The 27,247-nt window shown below is 49.8% G+C and overlaps 1 protein-coding gene across 3 annotated transcripts in view; it reads right to left on the bottom strand.

Annotated features, from left to right (window-relative positions):
- Positions 1-7,270: 7,270 nt before the first annotated feature.
- RGS19 (regulator of G protein signaling 19) overlaps positions 7,271-27,247 on the bottom strand; it is a 51,318-nt gene continuing 31,341 nt past the window's right edge. For all 3 annotated transcript variants that reach the window (XM_077335874.1, XM_077335877.1, XM_077335876.1), the window contains exons 2-6: positions 19,108-19,254; positions 17,211-17,350; positions 12,260-12,334; positions 9,956-10,190; positions 7,271-8,566 (exon numbers count right to left, since the gene is read on the bottom strand). In XM_077335874.1, coding sequence (XP_077191989.1) covers positions 8,378-8,566; positions 9,956-10,190; positions 12,260-12,334; positions 17,211-17,350; positions 19,108-19,137 — 669 coding nt within the window. In that variant the 5' untranslated portion in view covers positions 19,138-19,254 and the 3' untranslated portion in view covers positions 7,271-8,377. The remainder of the gene's footprint in view (positions 8,567-9,955; positions 10,191-12,259; positions 12,335-17,210; positions 17,351-19,107; positions 19,255-27,247) is intronic.

The following is a 27,247-nucleotide window of genomic DNA, read 5'->3' as shown; positions in this document are numbered from 1 at the left end:
TTTCTTTTTGCTTTTGTAAAAATAGTTCTGGAAATGTCCTGGAGTCAGACGGCAGAGAGCCGTGTGTATGGTCTGTTGTGGTGTGGAAAACAGAGTTACATATACCTGTAACTGTTGTTCATCAAGATCTTTTGTGCAGACGCGCTTTGGGTCTGCACCTGCGTAGGCCGGCTATGGACCTTTTCTTTCTAGGTATATAAACTTCAAAGGGTAAATGGGTGAATAAACTCCCCACACCCCAGGGTTGCCAACTCCTGGATGGGCTTTACAATCTTTCTCTATGGAGTTCTTGCTGTCACCACTGGCCCCATACCTTTCAGAGGGAGCAAACGCATGGGATTCCTGCCCAGTACACCATGTGCAATGGGCAGATACTTCCTTCTATCAGTTTCTGCTAAGGTGCCTCCATGGCACAATAGGTCTGGTGAGAGCTTATGGAAGGGCAGGAGGGAGGGAATGTGACTCTGCACAGAAGACATTGATGAGCAACAGTTACACGTAAGTACAACTCTGTTTATCTTCATCTTCTTGGGCAACCCCACATAGGGACCATTAGTGAGCTACTTGCCAGAGAAGGTGGGGTGAGTCTCACTGGAATAGAACCTGCAGAATAGCCTCACCCATGTCTGCCTCTTTCCTTTTCTGAAGGTCTATAGCAAAGGTTTCACAAAAGTGTCCTCTGTCAACCAGGTTGCCGTCTTGCAGATGGTGGTCTTCAAGCAGCAGCTGGACAGATACTTCTGCAAGTTTTAGGCTGGGCCAGATGGCCTGGATGGCCCCTTCCAACTCTATGGTTCTATGATTCTCCCTTGCATTGAAAGCCCTTTATTGCAGTTGCCAGAAGTTTGTAGCAACTTGACGGTACTTTCCACACACATACAGCATGTGACATGGAGGTGCCAGGGATTGAACCTGAAACCCTCTGAGCTCTGGCCCCTACTGCTTTGCACTGTTTAAAAACTGGGAAGCAACTGAACAGATTTTTGAGACGCGGAGCGGCGTTTGTAGCTCCTTTCTAAGCCTGGCTGCATCATGGAAGAACACTGCGTCTTGCATTCACTTGCCTTGGGTTATAAATCCACAGCAGCATTTCTCTCCCCCTCTCTTCCAACCTCCGCACACAAGAAAGATGCAAGAAATCTTTTCCTTCTCCCTCCCCCCAGGCCAGCCAGGAAAAGAATCCACATTTACCGCTACTTTGGGTGAGACTTGTAAAATTGCAGATTGGTTTGTGTGTGTGTGTGAGAGAGATCTAGGGAATGGTTTTGACATCATTATCCGAAAATGCAAGAGCCTTTGGGTCTTCTAGATTCCACAATTGCTTTGTGACCGTGCCAGTGTGGGAACCGACTAAATATGGCCACTTATGCAACAGACAGTCAATCTCTTCGTAAACTCAACCGTTTATGCTTGCAAAAACAACCCCAATTTATCCCCCAGACCAAGCCAATTCCACGGGCTGCAGTTACTTTATCTGAAGACAGACATGTGATACTTTGGGCTAATTTACTGCTCCCGTTACTATGGCATTCTTTCATGCTGTCTTGAGGCTGTTTGTTTTGTGTTTGGGTGGGGATCTAACACCCCCCCCCAAAAAAAAAACTATAGGAAGCAGGGAACTCAGTAAATGAACCAGGAGGTAACATCAGGGGAAGGCCTCAGCCATTCTGCCCTGTTGTTGCCCCCCACCTCAAGGGACTGGTTGGCCACTGTGTGAGACAGGATGTTGGACTAGATGGACCACTGGTCTGATCCAGCAGTCCTTTTCTTAGTTCTTAGGAGGCCTCGGTCTCCCTGTCCTGTTGTTGGCCCTCCAGAGGAACTGGTTGGCCACTGTGTGAGACAGGAGGCTGGACTAGATGGACCCCTGGTCTGATCCAGCAGGGCTCTTCTGATGTTTTTAGGAAGGCCTTGGCCTTTCTGCCCTGTTGTTGGCCCTCCAGAGGAACTGGTTGGCCCCTGTGTGAGATGGGATGCTGGGCTGGATGGACCCCTGGTCTGATCCAGCAGGGCTCTTCTGATGTTTTTAGGAAGGCCTTGGCCTTTCTGCCCTGTTGTTGGCCCTCCAGAGGAACTGGTTGGCCCCTGTGTGAGATGGGATGCTGGGCTGGATGGACCCCTGGTCTGATCCAGCAGGGCTCTTCTGATGTTTTTAGGAAGGCCTTGGCCTTTCTGCCCTGTTGTTGGCCCTCCAGAGGAACTGGTTGGCCTGTGTGAGACGGGATGCTGGACTGGATAGACCCCTGGTCTGACCCAGGAGGGCTTTTATCTGCTTCTGATATAGAACAGCCATTCGTGAACCTTTTTACTCAAAGAGTTTGCAATAGTTTTTTAAAACTGTGTTTTTTGGAAAACCCTGCTATAACTGGAGAGAAAAAGGGGCTATTCCAACTGGGCCAGAACCCTCCATCTCTCCTCTGTTTGGATCCAGCTGCAGAGATGGGTGGAATTAAAGATCCTGTGCAAAACCAGGAACCTTCATGCACTGAATTCAATGGTTTTTCCCCTGGAAGCTGCTTCCAGATATTGCAAAGAGCATCAAGAGAACAAAAGAACCACCCTGCTGAATGAAGCCACTGGTCTATCATCATCCCATATTTATCACTGGCTAGCCCATGGGTGGCGAAACAGGGGCTCTCCAGCTTGTGCTGGCAAGGGCTCATGGGAATTGTAGTCTATGAACATGTGCACAACCAGTTTGGCCATCCTTGGGCCAGCCCAAGGCTAATCCACAGGCACGGACCCCCTTTCCTGTGGTTTCAGAGAGTAGCCATGTTGGTATGCAGCAGAAGAGCCAGATTCGAATCCAGTAGACCCCAGAGTACATCAAGAATTCTAGGGTATGAGCATTTGAGAGTCGAAGCTCTGTTCATCAGATCTCTTTGTCACTAAGGTGCTATTGGTCTTGAATCTGATTCCTAGGCTTTCTCCTTCCCAGCCTTTGCTTTCTGTGGATATGCAACCCTAACACATGGAGATTGTACTTATCAGAACAGGGGACCCCAACTTTTTTGAGCCTGTGGACATCTTTGGAATTCTGACATAGGATGGCGAGCATAACTATAAAATGGCAACCACAGGAGGCGGAGCCAATCACAAAATGGCTGCCACAGGAGGCAGAGCCAATCACAAAATGGCTGCCACAGGAGGCATAGCCAATCACAAAATGGCTGCCACAGGAGGCAGAGCCAATCAAAATCCCAGAAAGTAAGGTGATACCAAACTCTAATTGTAACTTTTCAACATTTCAGGCAGAAACGACAGATCCTTCTCCTGGATGCTTGAGGCTGATCCTGCACTGAGCAGGGGGTGGGACTAGATGGCCTGCATGGCCCCTTCCCACTCTAGGATTCTAGGAGTCTAGTTCAGCCGTGGAAGGGGCTGCCTAAGGAGGTGGGGAGCTCCCCCTCACTGGCCGTCCTCAAGCAGCGGCTGGACAGATCCTTCTCCTGGATGCTTGAGGCTGACCCTGCACTGAGCAGGGGGCGGGACTAGATGGCCTGCATGGCCCCTTCCCACTCTAGGATTCTAGGAGTCTAATTCAGCAGTGGAAGGGGCTGCCTCAGGAGGTGGGGAGCTCCCCCTCACTGGCCATCTTCAAGCAGCGGCTGGATAGATCCATCTCCTGGATGCTTGAGGCTGATCCTACATTGAGCAGGGGGCTGGACTAAATGGCTTGCAATGCCCCTTCCCACTCTAGGATTCTTTTGCATGGTCGTCAGCTGAACAAAAGCATCAGGACAACCCATAGCCTTGCACAGCACTGATTGATAGCCATGCTCACAGTTTAAATGCTCCAAGGGATGCACGAAGGACTCCAGGATGCATTCATGAGCACACATGAAGCTTCCTTCTGCCAAATCAGACCTGAATTTGCCAGAATGCACATTTGGGAGCTCCGCAGGACTGCAGGGTTAAACTTCCCTGCTCAGGAAAGAGCCTGCAGGCATCCCGTTTCTGCAAATCGCAGAGAAAGGCAGACATGTGTGCAAAGACCGGGCCCCGTTCCAACGTATTGCTGGCTTGCCTTGAGGTTTTCGCAGCCAGGGGAAAAACGTTTCTGTTTGCTCAGTTGTCAGCTTTTGTTCTTAGATCACGTTGGGTCTCGTCTTGCCTTCCTTAGTTGGCCTGTTTTCGGGCCCGGTTCCACGCATCCTGTTCCTCAAATCGGCTTCAGTTTGCGACGAAGGCTTCAAAAGCTTTTAAGAATGTTTAGCTGTTGGGCTTGAGGATTTTAGCGTGGGTGTATTAAATATTTTAAAGTTATTATGTGGAAGCTGTCCTGCTGAGCACAGAGGATCAAAGCGTATTCCATAAATAAATTTCGACAGCTTAAACAAATGTGCATGCAGGTTTCCTTGACCACTGCCACCTACGATGCTGGCATAGCCAAACTGTGGCTCTCCAGGTGTCCATGGACTACAATTCCCATGAGCCTCAGCCTGCACAGGCTACCAGGAACTCATGGGAATTGTAGTCCATGGGCATCTGGAGAGCCACAGTTTAGCCACCCCTGCTTGTCTCACCTGTCTTCCAAAAAACCTTGGGGCAGTATTACGAGTTCTTTCTCCCTCCATTTAATTCTCCCAACAACCCTATGAGATAGGGTGGGATGAGAAAAGAAGCTTGCTCCACAGCAACCCAGTGTCATGGCTGAGCCAGAATCTGAATCTCCTCTCTTCTAGGATGACTTGCTAAGTGCTGCAGCACACTAATTCTATCCCGTCCCATCATCATATGCTGACTACCAGCAGAACAGCCCTGCTGGATCAGACCAGGGGTCCATCTAATCCAGTATCCTGTTTCCCACAGTGGCCAACCAGCTCCTCTGGAGGGCCAAGAACAGGGCAGAGAGGCCTGCTGGATCAGACCAGTGGTCCATCTAGGCCACCATCCTGTCTCCCACAGTGGCCATCAAGTTCTTCTAGAGGGCCAATAGAGGCCAGGGCCTTCATAAGAACATCAGGAGAGCCCTGCTGGTTCTGACCAGTGGTTCATCTAGCCCAGCATCCGATCTCACACATTGGCCAACCAGTTCGTCTGGAGCTCCAATAGAGGCCGAGTCCTTCATAAGAACATCAGGAGAGCCCTGATGGATCAGACTGGTGATCCATCTAGTCCAGCATCCTCTCTCACACTGGCCAACCAGTTTGCTTTCTGCATGTGTTGTAGTGAACAGTTTGATATTACATCGATATCTGGCCTATTTCTCTAGAGACTTAAACCGCAGGTGTTTATGCTGGACCTGAATTGATATATTGAAAGAATTGAGAACGTGGAAAAAGCTCAAGGTCCTGATCGGCTCCTAGAATTACCTTTTTTGTGCGGGTTTGTTCAGACCCCTCAGGGATTACCCAAGCTTTGCATTTCGCGCATGAATGATGCCCTATGCGTTTTCGACCACTGCTACTCTCCTCTTCCATACATTTGTAGTGCCCTTAAACATCCCCTTAATTATGCAAATAAGATTTGATTATTTCTGGTGGGAAAGAATCCCGCAGGTCAAAAACCCTTTTTATTGAAGTCTGCTTGCAGGGGCACACGTCCTGTCCTTTTAATTTGGTTGGAAAGAAAGGGGAAGGACCAAAATGCAGGGCAGAGAACCAGTAATTTCACAGATGCACGGTTGAACACCCTTCTCGGAGAGAGTGGCAGTAGTATGTATATTGGGCATGTGGGTGAAACTGGGGGCCAGCCTGGGCCTACACCAGGGGTAGTCAAACTGCGGCCCTCCAGATGTCCATGGACTACAATTCCCAGGAACCCCCTGCCAGCAAATGCTGGCAGGGGCTCCTGGGAATTGTAGTCCATGGACATCTGGAGGGCCGCAGTTTGACTACCCCTGGCCTACACGATCTGGGGCTAGCCTGCGAAGTATCACAGAAAAGCCTTCAGTGTTTGTGTGCGCCTGTGCAGAGACACATGTTTAACAGGAGGACAGACGGCAGTTTGAGGTCCCTTTGGTCCCAGGAAGAACTGCCTAAACCCAGATTTCTGCCAGCTGCGCCCCGTTCCTGGCACCGGCCCCGATTTCAGCGCCGCAAACAAAACCACCAAGAAGCGTTTGAAATTATGAAAGAGAGCGAGAAAAAGAAAAGTTACGTCTGCCAGATCCCGGATGAAAAAAGGACAACACAAAAAGAGTAGTGGATTTACATCGGGAGTTCACAGGAGGGACCTCTGCCCAGGTCAGGGCGAGAACCTGATTCTGATCACACTGCGAGCAGAGCGAGGGGACGGCGGGTGGGTGCATTCCACACGGGGCTGGCCCCCCACCCCATGGCAATCCGGTTTCCTGCCCACCCCTCTTGTTGCAAAGGCCCATGGGGAAAAGGACACCGGAGCTTTCCAGCTCCTCGAGGGACGGAACTCCCCGCACAAGCAGATGTGGTCCTGAGACAAAAACGGCACCCTGTAGGACTTAGCCCTGGCATGACATCAAAAGCAGGTTGCTACCTGTGAAAGGCAGGTGGGCCTGCTCCTGTCCAAGCACACTGTCCCACAGTGGAGGGCTTTGGCTTCTGCCACGGTTACGGTTAAATGAAAATAAAATATCAGTGGAGTGAGCCTATTGCTAACTGGGTTGGACTTCCGTTCTCCCCAGTTCTGCTGGAAAACACTCTTCCTGCTCGCCATTTCTATGGAAGTGACCCTAGCCACACCCAAAATGTATTCTCCACTCCGCTCCGCCCCCATCCCGCTCACCACCTTTATGGAAGTAACTCCAGCCACGCCCAAAATTTACTCTCAGCCCCACCCCGGAGATGAGCTTACCAGCATGGGAAGAGTTTGGGACGCTTCCAACACACCCCAAAGCCACAAACCCCGCACCATCGTGGCACAGGGATGAATTTGCACTTGACCAGCCTGGGAGGCTGCTGGAAAGGCACAGAGGAAGCTCTGCAGGTGAGGACCCCCCCCCCTTTCAATAAAAGAAACTCGAAACAGGGAAACCCTTCTTGGCACAGCGTGGATTTGCTCGTTGAACGAATTTTTGGAGAATCCGAGAGCATTCGTTTAAGGACCGAACCGTGTTTTTAAAAAATTAACTTTCCCTCCCTCCTTTAAGAACTGGACTATGCCCCAACCCCAGCTGAAGGGGAGAGGGTGGGCACGAAGAGGGCCGTTGTTCCAGGCAGTTAAGCCTCATCGAGACAGGCCAGAGGGAAGCTTCCGGGCCAATGTGTCTGATAGCTGCTGCAGACTCCAGGTTTCTCCGGGCCTGATGTCCTAGCGGACTGTAATCTCCAAGGATGTTTGTGCTGACAGCTTTCTCGTGACGAAACTTTATTGGTCGAAAGAAAACCTGAGGGATAGCCCATCCCTTCCTCCTCCCCTCCAACTGCTGCGGGAAAAGAATTTGGGAGAAACCCTGCCAAGGGGCACCTCAGAGTGGCCTCCGCTGGTTTCCGAGCCGAGCAGAAATTCAGCGGAAGAGTGGCTCGAGCTGCAAAAAGCTCATTCGTTCTCAACCGGGTGGATGTGTGTGTGTGTGTGTGTGTGTATAGGGGGTTCATAGCCGAACCTCATCTTTCTTCCCAATTTGACAAACCTGCCCAAATGCCAATTAAGCTAAACCAGGAAGCCCCACCGATTTCAGGAAGTTTGAGAATCACTTCTCTGTTTGGCTCTACTGCAAACCGATTTTGTTTGGTGGTGGGGAGGGGAGCTCTGCATCCGTAACAAAATCAGCACAACACAGCCTAAGAGGTGCTGTCCCGTCCCCCCTCCCCCAATTCTGCCACCCCGGGGCAAAAAGAGACTTCCTGCAGCAGGGGCTTGGATGGAAGAAACTGGGAGGTAAAACAAGCCCACGGATTGCACAGAAGTCTTCTTCGGACAGGGGGTCTCATCGCAACACCTCCGAGCGATTCAGTCCCAACTGAACCGACACACAAAGCGGGACCCTCAGAGGCCTTTTCTTTGGGCCTGTCGTACAAACGGCTCTCTTGAACAGGAAAGGAAACGAAAGAGTTCAGGGATTGGGACTTTGGCCTTCCCCCTCCCCACGGTTCGCCCCGGGTTCCCCGTACCCCTCGTTCCTCTTATTTTTCCACACGGGCCAGCACGATTCAGTAGTAAAAGCAGAGGCCTGAGTTTGACGTTCACGCGACAGTAGGAGCTGCTGCCCGCCTTTCCGTGGATGAAGACAGGGCAGGATTAACAGTGAACTTCCCCGTGGCCGGGCAAGGAGGCAGAAGTCAAAACCTAAGGTGTCCGTGGGATTCGGGGGACAATTTCCGCTCCATTGGTGGTACAAGACCGTTTGGCGAGGTCCATTTTCTCCGTCGCCCCCGTCCTGTGGAGAAGGAGAATTGTCCCATCACGTCCGCGTTCCCCCCCCTCCCTCCCGCCCCCCGGGAAAGCTGAGAGGAGCTTAGGATTCCGAAGACGACCGTGAGACACTTTGGACTAACGATTTGTATATGGCCGAGTTCAGAAAACGGGGGTAGGAGTCTCTGTGCATGAGCGTGTAGATCTGTAGTTGCGCGTCGTCAAAGGTGTGCGGGGAGGGCTCCTGCATCTTGCGGTTGATGCCTTCACGGACGCGGGAGTCTAGGCTGACCTGAAGGGGGCGAGGGAAAAAGACAGACACAGACAAAACGAAACGCCGATTAGTGTAGGCACGGGGTGCCAAACGACGGGGAGAATATAGAATCATGGAAGGAGCCATACAGGCCATCTAGTCCAACCCCCTGCTCAACGCAGGATCAGCCCAAAGTCCTAATCCCCAGAAGTGGCACATTGGTGCAGAATAGAGTTGGGGAGCCGTGGACATGCCCACCCAGGACCCCTCCCCTCTCCATCCCCTGCAGACCAGTTAGGCCAGTTTTGGAGGGGGCTGGTGGTCAACATGATCAGATATGGTCATATTACCTGATAAATGTTTAACAAATAAAACATTCTTAACACTGTTTTGCTCCCTTATATATTTGGGAAACAGCTTCCTGGGAGGAGACTGTCCGTGGCCCTGTCCGTCCAGGTCCACCCTGATTGGCCCTCCCCCTCCAGCTCCCACCCTCCCTACTTGCCAGCTAGAAGCTTTGTGGCTGCAGTCTCCATTGTCGCCCACGAGGAGGGGGGCAGTGACAGGGCTTTGTAGCTTGCAGGTACGCTCCTGCCAGTTTGGTGTAGTGGTTAGGAGTGCGGACTTCTAATCTGGTGAGCCAGGTTTGATTCTGCACTCCTCCACATGCAACCAGCTGGGCTAGTCACAGCACTGATAAAACTGTTCTGACCGAGCAGTGATATCAGCGCTCTCTCAGCCTCACCCACCCCACAGGGTGTCTGTTGTGGGGAGAGAAAGGGAAGGCGACTGGAAGCCGCTTTGAGCCTCCTTCGGGTAGGGAAAAGCGGCATATAAGAACCAATTCTTCTTCTTCTTCTGCTGGGAGGGAGCCGGGGGGAGGGGGGGAGTTCGCAGCCTCCCTGCGGGCCTCAAAGACCTGTTGCTGGCCAAAGGGAGCTGTTGCCACCCTCTCATGCCCTCTGCCTGCCGCCCCGTTCAAAGCCCCTTTTTAAAACAGGCTTTGATACTAGTATATATATATAAAAACAATTAACTCCCAGCTTTCCACAGCCATCAAGAAACCCCAGGGTTTCACGAAACCTTAGTTGAGAAAGCCTGCTTTGATGTCACAGACCACCGACCGAATTTTCCCCATGGATGGCATATATCAGCCTTTTTCAACCTTTTGATCACGGAGGAATCCCTGAAATACGGAAGTGGTGGCATGGCCTTTCAAGGAAGTGGCCATAGGAGTAATATACAGGAGCCAGCCAATCTATCAATCAGTCAATCAATCATTTACCTTTTTTTCCGTTGTGGAGAAAGAGACTAGGCCTGTCGAGCAACAGGAGAAGTCTGTTCCACTGACGTCTAGTGGGGTCAGTGGCCCTTCCAGAAAAGACTCCGTAACCCCTGGGGAGCTCTTGCCTAACCGTCTAGACATACCTCCTTTGGCGACAGGATGGAGATGTAGTCCTCATAGATCACCCGCGCCTTCTCCTCTATGGACTGCTTGTTGCATTCGCTTTTGAGTTCCTCGCACGCTAACCAAAAGAGCATGTTCTCCTCGCTGTACTCAGTCCGTAAGAATTCCCGGAACACGTTCCTGCCGGCCGGGTTCTTCATCAACTTGTCGAACGACTGGGCCCAACCCTTGACATCCTCGGTGGTTGGTTTGGAGCTGGAAACGGAGACCCCGGCCCGGCAGAGGCAACCCCCCGCGGGAGGGAACCGCAAGAGACAACAAGGACATGTTAGCCAAGGGAGAGGCGAGCAGCCTTGCCCTGCTTTAGGCCACGTGGCGGGGGCTCTGAAGCATTACGGACCTAAAAAGGCTGAACGAAATCAGAGTCCAGTAGCACCTTCGAGACCACAGTCTGAGGAAGAGTGCTTGCACTCGAAGGCTCATGTCTTGAATGGACCTTTGTTCGTCTTGAAGGTGCTACTGGACTCTGATTGCCTGCTCCACTAAGAGAGTTCCAGCCCTAGCGATTTTGCTCAGATGTGCATTTTTAAAGGGCTGATTTTTTCACCCATTTCTGCAAAGAAATCCGCCTCTCAATTGCTGTGCTGCTAAAGAATTCCCGGTTGCAGCGATTTTCCTTTTTTCAGGCAGAACTTAATTCGGGGCTGACCTATGGAGAAGTGCTTGCATTCGGGTTTTTCTCTGCAGCTGCCATTTTGAGTCATTTCTGCTCGTCCCTTTCACCGCCACCCCCCCCCCTTCCTGAATATCTGACCCATTTTTTAACAAGGAGTGATTGCGTTATGACGCTGTTTCTAACTATAAAAAATAGTGGCAGTGTTGTTATGCTGCAGCAGCGTTGTAACGCAGTAACCTACATTAGAAAAACACACATCCAGCATACTTTGGAGGGAAGGGGAGGGGAGATGATTGAGGGGAAAGATCTGTGGAGCCAGTTTGGTGTAGTGGTTAGGAGTGCGGACTTGTAATCTGGCATGCCAGGTTCGATTCTGCACTCCCCCACATGCAACCAGCTGGGTGACCTTGGGCTCGCCATGGCACTGATAAAACTGTTCTGACCGGGCAGTGATATCAGTGCTCTCTCAGCCTCACCCACCCCACAGGGTGTCTGTTGTGGGGAGAGGAATGGGAAGGCGACTGTAAGCCGCTTTGAGCCTCCTTCGGGTAGGGAAAAGCAGCATATAAGAACCAACTCTTCTTCTTCTTCTTCTTAAGGGTTGCAATGGAAAAAAGATGCAAGCAGGCACCATTTTGCAAAACAAAAAAAAATTGGAAGAAAAGGAGAAGGGAGCAAAGCATCATGGGAGACTGCCTCCTTCCAACTCTCAGTGCGGAAAACACATGGCGAATTTCTGAAAGGGAGGAAAGCTCCAAATGCGGAAAGCAAAGTGCCCATTTGCAGCATCCAATGGAAATACAAAGCGAGGCAGTCTCAAATGAGGAAACAGGCTTGGATATGACAAGTGACCAGTTATTTTGAGGCCTGGATCGAAGCAGATCACAAACTGCTGTTGCAGACATAGAGGCAAAAGAGAAGCCATGTTGGGACTCTCGGAAGTTTTTGCTTTGACAATTTTGTTGGTCCCTAAGATATTAACAGACTTGAACAGCAGAAGCTTTAAAAATAAGAGGAGCCCTGCTGGATCAGACCAGTGGCCTCTGAATCGCCATGAACAGGGTATAGAAGTTGAGTTCCTCTGGAGGGCCAACAACAGGGCAGAGAGGCTGAGGCCTTCCTAAGAACATCAGAAGAGCCCTGCTAGATCAGGCCAGTGAGGCTCCATCCAGTCCAGCCTCCTGTCTCACTCAGTGGCCAACCAGTTCCTCTGGAGGGCCAACAACAGGGCAGAGAGGCCGAGGCCTTCCTAAGGACATCAGGAGAGCCCTGCTGGGTCAGACCAGGGGTCCATCTGGTACAGCCTCCTGTCTCACACAGTGGCCAACCAGTTCCTCTGGAGGGCCAACAACAGGGCAGAGAGGCCAATACCTTCATAAGAACACCAGAAGAGCCCTGCTGGATCAGACCAGTGAAGGTCCATCTAGTCTAGCATCCCGTCTCACACAGTGGCCAAACAGTTCATTTGGAGGGTCAACAACAGGGCATAGAAGTCAAGGCCTTCAGAAGAGCCCTGCTGGATCAGACCAGGGGTCCCTCTAGTCCACCATCCTGTCTCACACAGTGGCCACTAGTTCCTCTGCAGGGACATGCTCCTGTGGGACAAACCCAAACGGCCACTCTGAGCCCGGCCAAAACCGTAACTCACCAGGCTTCACAGTTTGGGATGGTCTCCAGTTTGGTTTCTCGCGATGCCCGCCACGCTCGCTCACGGTCTTCGTTCCTGAAAGCAAAAAGAGAAAGCGGAAATGGATCGGGGGGAGCACGGGTTAGGGCCAAGGAGGGTGTGACTGATGGATCTTCTTTACAGCTGCTTGGCAGGATCCTAGCAGAAGCCTTTCTCCAGAGTTCCAGAAACCCCAGAAGGGGTGCAATTGTGCAGAATATGGTTGGGAAGCAGAGCTGTGGACACGCCCACCCAAGGCCCCTCCCCTTCCCAGGCTCACCACTGGCCGTTTAGGGAGGTGGTCAACATGACCATATTTCTTGGCGCTGAACATCTGTTTCCCCCATGCTGCCTTTGTCAAGTATTGTCTTAAGGGACAATTTTTGTTGCCATCTGTATTGTATTGTATGTTGACATTGGAGTTTGAATGGGATTTTTATTGTATTGTATGGATTTTTGTGTAACCTGCCGCGAGCCGGTCTCCGGGAGCCAAGAAATAAATAATAATAAATAAATAACATCACCAGAGAAGTGTTAAACCAATTTTAAAAATACATAAAAAATTAATTAACGCTAACACATTTGGGAAACTCTTCCTGGGCCGTTAATCCCAGGGTTTCACGAAACCGTAGCTCAGGGGTAGTCAAACTGCGGCCCTCCAGATGTCCATGGACTACAATTCCCAGGAGCCCCTGCCAGGGGCTCCTGGGAATTGTAGTCCATGGACATCTGGAGGGCCGCAGTTTGACTACCCCTACGGTAGCTGATAAAGCCTGGCCCCCCACACTTCTCTTTCTGCAGCCCCTCCTGCCTTTTCCCTGGCCTTCCCCCTCCCCAAACCTTTTTTCCTATTAAATACCCAGGCTGAAGAAGAGTTCGGTGAAACTCTAAAGCTTGCACACTTCTTTCTGATTTTTGTTGGTCCGAACTTCTTAACAATTTGGAGCCATCGTCTGTTTCGAAACTGCTCATACTTGGCGAAGGAAACGGAGAAGAATCTTTACAGAGATTGACCAGCAGAGGCTGCTCTTCTCCCAGAATTAAGCGGATGCACAGCTCTTGAATCAGCCAAAAAAGAAAAAACGAAAAACGGGTTTGTACAAGAATCCGCTGCTACTATCTTGGCTTGGGCAGTGACCAGATGCAAAGAAAGAGCAGCTCCTTTGCTGTGTGGAAATTGGGAATCGGCTGGCCTGGTTGTTATTCCCTGTTCTGTTCCCCCCAAAAGGAGAGGGTCTGTTGCATCTTTTCCAGCTAGGCTCAGAGCCAAAGCTAGAGACAACAGGAAGATGAACAGAGACAAGCCAGGAATCCTCAACCTCACGTGAAATCCCAAATCTCAACCGGACACGTGCGGAACAGGTGTTCGTCTTGGCACCGGGAGTAAACTTCCTTTGGGCAAATCTGCATTACGGATTTTAATCCAGAGGAGCAGATCAGCTCAGACAGGCGGTCGCGGCAAAAATAAGAAGCAGTATGCTTTTTTTTTTTTTTAGCAGATGCTTTTGTTTTTACTGGATGTGTCCACAGGGAACTTTCCACTTTCAATTGCCTGAAAGTCGGGGAGAATTGGGGATTATGCCGCTGTCTTGTATTTAAAACTTTAATGGGGTTGGTTGGTTTTATTGGGGTTTTTACTGTTTATATGTAAGCTGCCATGAGTCCTACCTGGGAAAGCGGCGGGATAGAAATAAAGAATAAACAAACAAATAAATAAATGTACAAGAACTCCCGGTTCCCCCCAATGGAGAGCTGCCACTGAAAATGGAATCCCGGCGTGGCATTCCCCACGTTCTCCCCGGAACGGGTGAGAACTGACATCATCCTGCACCCTGTTCCCTTGTCCTCCAACAAGTAACCCATGCTCAAGGTGAGCAACCACCGGGCAGAATGACGTATCACCCATGTGTGTCCACATGGAAAGCCAACACGTGGATACCGTTTTCTGTGGCAGCCCCGTGTCTGAAGCAGTGTTTCTGCCCAGAGAGATCCGGTTTTAAGAAAGACTGGAAATGCTTCATGAGACACATAAACAGAAAAGTCAGCCCGCTTTGGGACAGAACAGCCCGTGAATGCACGCCCAAGCTGGTCGTACCAGTTGTCCGACTAGAACTACCGGGAAAAGCAGTTCTTCTTTGCAAATGTCGTTTTTTTCCGCCCTTTCCCCCTGTCGGAAGCGCCCGGGGGAGTAAAGAAACCTACAGAAGTCCCGCTCTCAAGGAAAGCTGCCTTGGGTTCGGAGCCCTGCTTGGCCGGTTTGAATAACAAGATCTCGATTGCTTTGAGAGCCAGAAACTGCATTCCCCACATATTTCATAGACATGAAGAGCTGGAAGGGCCTGCAAGAGTCGAGTCCAACCTCCGGAAGAATGCAAGAAATTCATGGCTGTACCTCCAACTCCCCCAGTGAGCCCTTATTCTAGGCCCAGACGATCTCTATGCCAGGGGTAGTCAAACTGCGGCCCTCCAGATGTTCATGGACTACAATTCCCATGAGCCCCTGCCAGCATTTGCCACAGTTTGACTACCCCTGCTCTATGCCCTAAAACAGGGGTGGCCAGATGGTGGGTTTCCAAACTATAATTACCATGAGCCACTGTCAGTGCTGGCAGGGGCTAATGGTAATTGTAGTCCATGCATGTCTGAAGATTTGCCGTTTGGCCTCTCCTGCCATTGGCGGGATCTGGCCTTTTAGTGCTGGAAATTAGGCAACCTTTTGGACAGGATGAGAACAAGAGGGGGCAGAAAGATTTTGTAAATAGACAGCTAAAAGCCGAGATGTAGCAGTCAGAGTGTCAGATAAAAGATCTGGGAGGTCCAGGTTCGAATTAAACACTCTAGATTAGACAGATTCATGGAGGATCTGTCCAGCAGTTGCGGCAAGCAACATGGTGATATAGAGAAGTCATGTCCAGAGGCAGAGAACTGCTGAATCTGAGCCAGGAGGCAAAGGTTTTGGGCTCTCTGTTGTTGGCCCTCCAGAGGAACTGGTTGGCCCCTGGGTGAGACAAGATGTTGGCCCCTGGGTGAGCCGCAAGTGAGTGGCGGGCTATAAATCTAAATCTAATAATAATAATAATAATAATAATAATAATAATAATAATAATAATAATAATAATAATAATAATAATGTTGGACTAGATGGACCCCTGGTCAGACCCAGCAGGGCTCTTCTGAGGTTCTTGTGAAGGCCTTGGCCTCTCTGCCCTGAAGCTGGCTCTCCAGAGGAACTGTGTTAAGAAATGGGGAGAATGCAGACAGCTAGAGAGGTGCACAAGTGACGGGAGACTTGTGGGCAGAGTTTAAATATGCAAAAGACCAGAGCACCAGCTGCTTAAAGAATAACAAAGTTTTATTAAGTTGAGAAACAGCTTTGTTGAGAGAGAGGAAAGGAACAGTCTAACTGACTAACTTTGTTCTTTTGTAGGCAAGCCATGCGTAAGTGTGCTCAAAATAGCAGGAAGCTTCCAGAAGAGCCAATCAGGACCCAGGAGATTACTTGAAAAATAGCAGGTTTCTATTCTCCCTGGAGAAGAGCCTAATGCTGGGAGCGATTGAGGGCAAAAGAAGAAGGGGATGACAGAGAATGAGGTGGCTGGATGGAGTCACTGAAGCAGTCGGTGCAAACTTAAATGGACTCTGGGGAATGGCAGAGGACAGGAAGGCCTGGAGGATCATGGTCCAGGGGGTCGCGATGGGTCGGACACGACTTCGCACCTAACAACAACAAAAGGGAATGACGTGTCCCTTCCCCAAGTCCCTGCCTTCACCCTTTCTTTTGAAGCCTTCGAAATGATCACCGTACCTGAACACGGACCTCAAAAGGCAAACGAACCTTGCTTGAAGGTGAATTTTGACAAGGAAAAGAGCCGCAGCTGAAACGGCACGGCAGACTGGGAACAGGGAAGCAGGGGCAGCTTCTCCGACGGAACGGCGGCATTTTCTAGAACAGATTGTGCGGAAACTGGCCAAGGCGAAACATCCCAAAGATTCAAGCCAAGGCAAACAGAGCGAAACAGGCGGAGGTTCCAAGGATCTCCGTATTATGAGGAGCCCAAACGCCACGCCATCTGCTCAAGATGGTACTGATGCTGGCTTTGTTAAATGCGCCTCTCATTCGCCTCCAGCCACAAACGAAGCATCGCTATGCGGCCCACGGGGGAATCGTCCCTGCCTGTACTGCCTGTCACCCGTGGTTTGCCTTGGGGGAACCAACCAAGGGCCCGTCTGGTCCAGAAACAACCAGTCTTCAAAGCCATTCGTAGAATCATAGAGTTGGGAGGGACCTAATGGGTCATCTAGACCAACCCCCTGCACTATGCAGGACACTCACAACCCTCTCGCTCCTCCACTGTCACCTGCCACCCCCTTGAGCCTTCACAGAATCAGCCTCTCCGTCAGATGGCTCTCCAGCCTCTGTTTAAAAATCTCCAAAGATGGAAACTTTTAGGAACATCTTCGAAACCAAGAACAAGATCTTGGGGTGCTTGCTCAATATGAGCAGACGGAGTGATGCGCCAGTAAAGAATGCAGTCTTGGGCTGCATCAACAGGGGCATCGCATCGAAATCACAAGATGTCATAGTCCCATTGTATACCGCACGGGTCAGGCCCCACCTGGAGTCCTGTGTGCAGTTCTGAAGGCCTCACTTCAAAAGGGACGTGGACAAAATGGAGAGGGGGTAGAGGAGAGCAAAGAGGAAGATCTGGGGCCAAGGGACCAAGGCGGAGGGACTTAGGAACGTACAGCCTGGAGATTCTAACAGGAGTTTGGAGGGGGGTGGAAATGAACTGAGGGTCATGACCTGGAGGCAGACAAAGGCAAGCCATTTCTGAATATCCCTTGCCTGGCTGCCAGACAACACACGCTGTATTTTGGGAGCTGAGCAGGGACAACCCTGGATTGTATTTGGATGGGAGACCTTCTTCCCTACCATGAGCAGCTGCAGCAGCAGCACCAGCAGAAGCAGCAGGGGTTGGGGCGTTGGTTGGTGCCGGCCCGTTGCAGTGCTGTCGGAGAAGTCTCATGCCGGGACATTGGAAGGGGTCTCTCCGGATACTCTGGATCTGGGTACTGCAAAAGCAAAGGGAGAGGGTGAACAACACAGCTCAAGGACCCTGGCTAAGAAAAATCCTTCTAGAGGCAGGTCAAGACGAGTCGCCGTGTTAGTCTGTCTGAGGCAGGAGAAAAGAGCAAGGCCCCCACAGCACCTTAAAGACCAACGATATTTGTGCCTGGGGAGGAGCTTTCGTGAGTCGCTGCTCATGTCTTCAAACTGTGGAATTGGGACTTGATAGTGAAGATTGAGACTCTGCTTCCTCCTGGACTGAATCAAGACCTAGGGTTCCTGTCTCGTTACCAATGCTGATTTCTCCACGTCTAGTGCCTCTCTCCATATCCCTCTGAATCCAATTGAGCCTGCTATTGTTCTTTCGCCGCTATTGTTCTTTCCCTGCTAATGTCGTTCGGTATCTGAAATCACGCCACTCTACGAGGTATAATAATGGACAGGCTCACATTCTAGCTATATCCGAAGATGTGAGAAGTGGTTCATGAAAACTCATACCCTTCTAGAGGCATAACCTTTCCAGGAATTCTGAAAGTATATTTGGGCAGAGTTGCCTCATTACAGCACGTCAGATCTACTGAGGGTTGCCAACCTCCAGGTGAGACCTGGAGATCCTCTGGAATGACAACTGATCTGCAAACTACTGAGATTAGTTCCTCGGGAGAAAATGGCTGCTTGGGAGGGAGGGTGGATTCTATGGTGGTATGCCCCACCAAGGTCTCTCCCTAGGCTTCCTTCCCCCCCAAAAAAATCCCCCAAAATTTCCTAACTTGGAATGGGTAACCCTAATTCGGTCAACGGGTCCCACTAACCACCAGATCCGGCTGAAGGGGTTTTCGGCATCCTAAGTTAAACAGGACTTTGTGGAAGAGGGAGGAGAGCAAAGTGAGAAGTCTAAAAGGAAGGCTGCACGGACATTCAAGCAGAAGAATGTAAACATTCAAAGAGATACGTTCTTCAGAAGCCCTTCACATTCCAGCAGAGATGGCTCCAGAAGACTGGATCAAGAGATACGGGAGATTCTGGAGGTGGTGGGAACTGCTGTCAAACTTGCAGACTTACGGGATCCCTTTAGGGTTGTCAAGGCAAGAGATGGTAGGAAACCTGGCGGGCAGTGTTCATGACCTGGCCCTCCACAGATGACAGAGACCGGGACCACGCCCAGGCCCTTGATGGTGGTCAAAGTTGTTCACTGGACCCATCAAGAGCCGGGAGTTGCCCCTGTCGGACCAGCCAGACAACCTCCATCTTGGTGGGATTCAGCTTTGGTCGGGTCTGCCTAGGCCAGTCCACCACGGCCTCTAGATAGCTGGCCAGCAAACGGTGGGGTGCTGATAGATGTCCTCCGCATACTGATGACAACTCAGCTTGAAACTTCGGGGTGTAGTGGTTAAGAGCGACGGCTTCTAATCAGGCGCTGAAGGCCCTACAAGGTCCCTGTAAATCTGGGTTGGATTTCCTGCTCCTTCACATGCAGCCAGCTGGGTGACCTTGGTCTAGTCAGTTCTTTTAGAGCTGTTCTCGCTGGGCAGTTCTATCAGAGCTCCCTTCGCTGTCACCTACTTTGCAGGGAGTTTGTTGTGGGGAGAGGAAGGGAAGGCGATTCTAAGCCCCTTTAAGACTCCTTCAGGTAGTGAAAAACAGGCTATAAAACTCAACTCTTCTAGATGTTGCACACTGAAAACTCCCATAAAAATCACCTCCCGCCTTCCCAGCTTTTAGACACGGTGCCATTCTCAGCCCTGTGAGTCTGGGCACTCACCTGCTTCCCCACTTCATAAACAGTCGGCATGGGAAGTTCTGTTTTTCCCACCTGGCCCACCGTGGCTGGTGTCTCCGGCCAAGGCTTGGCCACACGTCCTGCAGATGTCCGCCCTTCCTAGGGCCTTTGCAGCTTATGGGATGGCACCTATGCAGAGAGAGAGAGAGAGAGAGAGAGAGAGAGAGAGAGAGAGAGAGAGAGAGAGAGAGAGAGAGAGAGAGAGAGAGAGAGAGAGAGAGAGAGAGAGAGAGAGAGAGAGAGAGAACATCTTTATTATGACGATCATTATTCTTTAAAACATTTACTACCTGCCTGTCTTCCATACTGAGTCCGAGACAGCTTACAACAGAAATAAAAGACATAAAATAGAATACATTAAAAGCACACATAAAATTTTAAAATCGCGAGCTAAGATGGCTTTAATCTGTCCTAATTAAAATCTTCTTCAGTGGCCCACGAATGACTGGAAGTGAGGGGCCAGGCACAACGCCCTGGGGAGGCTTTTCCATAACCGTGGGGCTGCCATCGAGAAGGTCCTTTCTTGTCTACCCCAAAAATGAATGTCTTGAATTCATGGGGGACTCAGGAGGGTCGCCCACTGTGATCCCAATTCCTGGGCAGGAACTTAGGGAAGAAGATGGCCCTACAGATAACCTGGTCTTTTTTAATACTGATTTTTAATTACCTTGTCTACTCCTACAAGGTGGGGTGCATTACCCCGGGAGCTGAAAGACTCTGTCCCTGTAATTCCGGGGAGACAGAGTCCTCTTAAGATGCCCTGCCTTCAGCTCTGCGAGAAATAAATTCATCCTCCCATTACTCTTTATGCCAATAAAGGTATCTGAATCTTAAAATCCCTTTACTCAGGGATTCCTCTATTAACTCAAACAAAGGAAAAGGTAAATTTCTCCCGTGGAATAGTAAGGTCCGTATTATTAATCAGGTTGCCAAATTTGGTGCTCTTGTGTTTAGCTCCCGGGAAAGACAACTTAAGCTTAATTAATAGTGTTTCAGAGGGATTTTACTATGCAATTTTAAAATAATGTACCTATTAATCATGCAACTTTAAATATTTTTAAATTTTGTATTGGTTCCCAGATGATGTAATTTCTGCTGCGCAGTGTTCTTCGCAATCGGTTTTATCTGGCCGCGGTGCTGTATTAAATACATTTGATTTGATTTGAGAAAGGTACTTCCTCTACCTTCCCTGTCCCGTGCATAATTGATTAAACCTCTATCATATCTGTCCTCAATCCTCGTTTCTCCAAGTTCAAGAGCCCGAAACGCTTTACCCGTTTTTCATAGGGAAGGTGCTCCATCCCTGTAACCATTTCAGTCATACCTTTTTCAATGTTATGTTTTTCAAGGTGTGGTTACCAGAACGAGACACAGGACTACGAAGTAGGCCGTAAGCTAGATATTTGATATTCTAATGAAAAACGATAAACAAGCTCTGTACCTTCAACTAAGGATTGCCAAGAGAGTCTATCAAAACTGAAAATACCAGACTGTGAAACTTCTAAGTTCCACGGTGACCCAGCACCTGGGATTAGTCCATCGTTACAGTTATTTATCAAAATCGGCATCCAGTGGCTTCGGATAGAAGCTTTCGTGTACTTGAACGAAACAAGTACGAAACGGGCAATGATTTCGGTCGTCTGAGGATGACGATCTTGAAGCAAATAACTAATTATCTTCTGGTCACTGAGGGAACCGTCCCTTCCCATGAATGCTTCCAAGAGTCGCTCTTATGGAGGTTGGGTTGATCACAGCAAAAGAAGATGCTTAGGGCTAATCCTGCGTTGAGCAGGGGATTGGACTAGATGGCCTGTATGGCCCCTTCCAACTCTAGGATTCTATGATTCTATGATCCTGCGTTGAGCAGGGGGTTGGACTAGATGGCCTGTATGGCCCCTTCCAACTCTATGATTCTATGATTCTATGGCCTGTATGGCCCCTTCCAACTCTATGATTCTATGATTCTATGGCCTGTATGGCCCCTTCCAACTCTATGATTTTATGATTCTAAGACACGCTCAATGGGATTCAGGTTGTTTAGCTGAGCAAGTGCAGATGCTCTATAAGTCAGGGACTTTTAGAGATTGGCTTACTTGCTCTAGGCAGGCCTGCCCTCGAGCTTGATCCGGAAACTGCAACTGGTCCAGAATGCAGCTGCCAGGGTCCTCAAAGCAACACCTCGGAGGTCCCACACCCAGCCCATCCTCCAGCAGCTGCAATGGCTTCCAGTTGAATTCCGGATGAGACTCAAGGTTCTGGTTATCACCTTTAAGGCCATACCTCTCTGCTTGTATCCCCCAAAGAACCTTATGCTCCAGCACTTCCTGGCAATCCCTGGTCCCTGGGAAGCTCTCTTGACCTTAACCAGGGCCAGAGCTTTCTCCATCCTGGCCCCCACCTGGTGGAAGGAGCTCCCAGAGGAGATCAGGGCCCTGACGGAACTTGAACAGTTCCGCAGGGCCTGCAAAAGGGAGCTCTTCCGCCAGGCATTTGGTTGAGGCCGACCTGAACCACCACTTCCCACAGGCCTGCCCCCTGAGCTTCCCTCCTAGGGCACCCACTACAATTCCGCTCTAGCAGCTGGGCGATCAGTCTGCGTCAATTTAATGTTCTCTATATTTTTCTACTGTTCTATGTTGTTTGTTGTTATCACTTCATTATTGTAAGAATAAGTTACCTGTATTGTTTCTGTTTTACGTGAACCACCCTGAGCCTTCGGGGAGGGCGATATATATAAATACGTTAAACAAACAAACAAACAAACACTGCTAGGTCTGATTCAGTATAAAATTGTTTCATGCAGCCGGGTTTAACCTGCACCCCCTCCCCAATTCCCTTTTAGACTTTCCGTGGATGCTCCATGCTTTATTGAAATCTGCTCGTGGTAAGATTTTGGAGGAGTTCTGCTGCACTGTGATTTTTTTAATCCCATTTTTTACGGTTTGATCGCCCGCTGCCAAGTTTGTCGGCCATCCGGGGGATCTCTTAGGGAGGAGACAATAGGGGCAAAAAGTCCCCCCCTTCCTCCCCCACGGTCATGAGGAAGTACATTCTACCGCCGTGTTCTCCCACGACAGGGGAAAGAACAGAGACGCAGAGCTGTCCTTTTCCGCAGCAGCTCTTACAACATCTTATAGCGCCCTTCATGCAATTTCCAAATGACTCCAATTATTTCACTTATTTGATGCCTTTCGACCAAACTGCACGTAGGGGGAGGGACGGTAATAAAGAATTATGCACCTAACCCTATAATTCCGCAATACATTAAAAAAAAACAACAACACATAGCAGGAATGATTTAACAAGACCAACCGCTGGATCGTGCTAATTTATTTATATCCCGTTTTTTCCTACCCCGTGGGGATTCAAAGCGACTTGGTTCTAACCTCTCCGGGTTCCTCACAACAGTGACCCTGTGAGGTAGGCTGGACTGAGAGTTTGTGAAAGGCCCGAGGACGTCTGGGGAGCTCCCATTGCGGGAGGGAGGATCTGAACCCAAGTCTCCCTGGGTTCTGCCATTCTACCCACTGTAGCACATCAGTTTTCGTGCCAAAGCGGCTGAAACCAAGAGAAAAGCAATGACTTTGCTTGCTGGTAGAAATCAGGAAAAGGAGGGAGCTGAGAGAAGCAAACTTAACAAAATGGTGGCATAGAAAATACCAAAAGTTGGTTTGAGGAGAATTGGGGTCAAATCCTATAGAGTCATAGAGTTGGAAGGTACGTCCGTGGTCATCTAGTCCAACCCCCTGCACAATGCAGGAACTCACACTACCTGCCTACCCACAGTAACCCCAATTTCATGCCCAAATTATCCCCCTCTCTCCACACGGACACCAATAATCTCCAGAATCCAGCCTGGCCTGGAGGGAATTCACCTCCCATCCCACAGTGGTGATCAGCAATTCGCTGGGTATGCAAGGAAGGGCCACAAGAGACAAACACCAGCATAGCCCTTCCTGCCCACCCACTCACCATCTGCCTAAGTTCATAAAATCAGCACTTCTATCAGATGACTATTTGGCCTCTGCTTAAAAACTTCCAAAGAAGGAGAACCCACCACCTCCTGAGGAAGCCTCTTCCATTGCTCTACCTGTCAGGAACTTATTCTGGATGTTTAGCCGAAAATTCTTTTGAATTAACTTCAACCCATTGGTTCTGGTCCGAACCTGTGGGGCCACAGAAAACTAACTAATCTGCTCCATTCTCTATGTGATAGCCCTTTAAGTATTTGAAGATGGTCCTCATTCATAGAATCATAGAATATAAGAGTTGGAAGGGTCACCTAGTCCAACCACCTGCACTGTGCAGGACACTCACAACCCTATCAGTCATCCACTGTCACCTGCCACCCCCTTGAACCAGAATCAGCCTCTCTGTCAGATGGCTATCCAGTCTTTGCATTCAAGACATAAATCTTGCTAAGTAGACCTTGGCCCCATCAACCTCAGCCTACCCTACCTTTTAGGGTTGTTGTAAGAGTATACTTGAAAGAAGAATGGAGGGAAAATGTGACCAGCAGATCTCCAAGTGGATCTGAGTGGCTCAGAGCAATTTCTTCCCTATACCTTACCTCATGGGGCGCAATTCTACCTTGCCTCCGGATGGTGCACCCTGGATAATCAAAGGATCTCCTGGCACACATGGACAAAAATGGACTGAAGCAACAGCAAATTTGGATTTCAGGCATTCCAGTAAGAAAGCCTGTCAAATCAAACTAGGTGCAAGCCCACCTGTGCTCCAAGGAAATCCGAAGGCAACATCAAATCACAAAGCTGCCCAACTGGTTCCCCAGAGCTCCAAAGGACTGAGACTTTACAATCAGGTTAAAAAAACAACTCCACATTTGGAAAAACACCTGCCCTGAAGACCACAAGCTGTCAGGGGATTTCAGTGCTAATAAGGTTTCCGAGGCACTAAAGGATATCAAGAGTGAAAAGGCACCAGGCTTTGACTCCTTCCATAATCAGTTCCTGATCAACAGTGGCACGTTCACTAAGAGTGGCTTGCAAAGTTTCTCACTAACATCATTAGAACAGGAGACTCCCAAGAGAATTCAAGAAAGCAAAGACGACTGCTATTCTGAAACCTGGAAAAACTAAAATAACTGGTGGCAAGTTATAGACCTATTTCCCTTCTGAGCTCCTGTTATAAACTTCTTGAGAGGTGAATCCTGAACAGAATCAGTGACGGAATGAACAAATACTACAGAGCAGGGGTTCCCAACCCCTGGTCCGTGGAACCCTCATTACTGGGCCTTGGCAGGGGGGAGGGAAGTGCGGGTGCCTCCCCCCTGCAGGACGGCGCTCGTTGCACCAGGTGCAATTGGCCGCTTTGGAGGCCGAATCGCTGAAGCCTAGCCATGGGCCTAGGCTTGAGCAAATCTGCTGCTTCAGTGGCCAATTGCTCCCGGCACAGTGAGCGCCGCGCTGCGGGGGGGGGGGGGGGACGCCAGCGCGTGAAACGCGCAGGTGTGGCAGGTCCACGCCTGCGCATTTGTGCCCGCCAGCTTGATGCCGCCTGCGCCTCCCCCATGGGCCTAGGCATGATAGAATCACTCCTGGCGCAGCAAACACCACCCTGCAAGGGGGAGAGAGGGAGGCGCGGGCGCAAACGCCAGGCACGCCAGCTCTGCACCTACGCGTTTGCATCCACTGGGTCAGCTCTGGAGGGATGGTGTACAAGTTTTCCCCTGCAGAAAATTATTTTGACTCCTAAATAACAAGTTGAGCAATAGAACTTTCCTAACCCTAAGGAGGTGGTGAGCTCCCCCTCACTGGCAGTCTTCAAGCAAAGGCACACTTTTCTTGGATGCTTTAGGATGCTTAGGGCTGATCCTGCGTTGAGCAGGGGATGGACTAGATGGCCTGTATGGCCCCTTCCAACCAGCAAACTAACAGAAAAACCCAGCTCTCTGTGCTCACTCCAGTTCTTTCAATCTATGCCATCTCTGATTTTCCCAAAATCGACTCAAGCTGGCTGGGCGGGAGTGGCGATATATGCACTCAATTAATAAATAAAATAAGCAATATCCAAGAAGTTTGCTTATGCCCATTACATGGTGACTGCAGTAAGGCATAAATCAATCAAAAAGACTGAGGAAATCCTCGAAATTTTGGCTGGCTGCTACCATAAATGGTGGCTCATCTCAAGCACAGGAAAAACAGAATGCTCCTGTTTCCATCTCAATAAATCTGGCTAATCATGAATTGAACGTCTACCTTAGCGGCACCCAACTTATATACAACCACATACCCAAGTACCTGGATAGGACCTTGAACTATAAACACCACGTTAGCGATGCTGGAGCGAAAACACGCATGCAGAACAATATGCTCCAAAAATAATGTGGCACATCTTGGAGTGCGTTTGCTACAACACTTGGATGTTCTGCTCAGCTTTGGTGCTTCAGTGTGGTTCAACCACCACCATGTCCACAAACTTCATGTCCGACTCAGTACAATAATGAAAACCATCAATGGATGTATTATACCTGCTCTGACCTTTTCGTTATCCACAATGTGGCACATTGCTCACCTGAATTTCTGAAGACAAGATGGTCTTCTTCATGGATATAGAAAGATCATCAAAAACAGAGCTGCCCATCCACAAAGACACGAAGAAGAAGAGCTGGTTCTTATATGCCGCTTTTCTCTTCCCAAAGGAGTCTCAAAGTGGCTTACAGTCGCCTTTCCTTTCCTTTCCCCACCACAGACACCCTGAGAGGGAGGTGAGGCTGAAAGAGCCCTGAGATTACTGAAGAAGAAGAAGAGTTGGTTCTTATATGCCGCTTTTCTCTACCAAAGGAGTCTCAAAGGAGTCTCCCATTTGCCTTCCCTTTCCTCTCCCCACAACACACACCCTGTGAGGGAGGTGAGGCTGAGAGCAATGATATTACTGAAAAAGAAGAAGAGTTGGTTCTTATATGACGCTTTTCTCTACCAAAGGAGTCTCAAAGGGGCTTACAGTTGTCTTCCCTTTCCTCTCCCCACCACAGACACCCTGTGAGGGAGGTGAGGCTGAAAGAGCCCCGAGATTACTGCAGAAGAAGAAGAAGAGTTGGTTCTTATATGCCGCTTTTCTCTACCCGAAGGAGTCTCAAAGCAGCTTACAGTCACCTTCCCTTTATGCCTTTATACTGTTTTTATTATGTTTTTGTGAACTGCCACAAGCTGGCTGCTCTGGGATTTCATGGTATAGAATCTAACCATCAATCAATCAATCAATGGTCACCTGAATCCAGAATCTATCAGATGGCACTGCAACAGCCATGCACATGAACACAAACCCATGGATCGGTTGTTCCCCCTGTCATCAGGGGAGCCAAGGGTTCATAATCTGGGAAAGAAAAGCAACATGTGGATGTGGGGTGAGGAGAGGGTGAGAGACACAGCCCATTCCAATCAAATAGGGTCAAATCCCTGGTGCAAGAGAAGACCTAGAGAATCTTGGGGAAAGAACTCCACCGTGAGGCTCCTTGGGGGAAGTTTTAACACAATCTGCAATCTCACCTGGCAGCTTTGAAAGGTGTTACTCCTTTCCTTCCCCCCATTATAACAACTGAAGTTTCAGCTTCAACTAACGCAGGGGAGAGGAGAGAACTATACACTGAACGCAGCTTTGTCAGCAAACTGGAATATAACAGTGATAACAACAATGACAGTAACAGAAGATAAGAGTTTAGCAGAATAGTAATCAAACAGGTCCATGGTTCAGATTCGGATACATGGATTCCCGGGAGGGAGGTTCAGGGGCCCAGTGAGTGTTGCTTCCTCATGTCCTGTCTGCTCTGGCCCTTTACCAGCCGCTCTCTCCAAGATTCTTTATCTGGAAATACCAGGGACAGGAGCTGAAACCCGCTGAGCGTCCCCGACTGACATCCGGCCATGGTGGGAAGGCCTCGTGGCAAAGGATTCCCCTTGGCTGGCTGTGCGGAAGGAACAAAACAGCCTTTTCTTCCGTCTTAATTGTGCCGCGGCCTCCTCCCTGGTGCAAAAGCACTTCTAAAGACGGGTGGGCATGTGGCCACCTCGCTAGATCTCCTGCTTTGCAATACGGAAGATGCTGCGGCCAAAAACCTGACTTGGCATCATCACCCGCTGCTTCCGCACTTCCCGTGAATAAC

The sequence above is a fragment of the Paroedura picta genome, chromosome 4 (genome assembly GCF_049243985.1).
Source record: "Paroedura picta isolate Pp20150507F chromosome 4, Ppicta_v3.0, whole genome shotgun sequence".
Classification (NCBI taxonomy): Eukaryota; Metazoa; Chordata; class Lepidosauria; order Squamata; family Gekkonidae; genus Paroedura; species Paroedura picta.
Note: the sequence above shows the minus strand (reverse complement) of the source record. Positions and strands in the feature narration are given on the sequence as shown.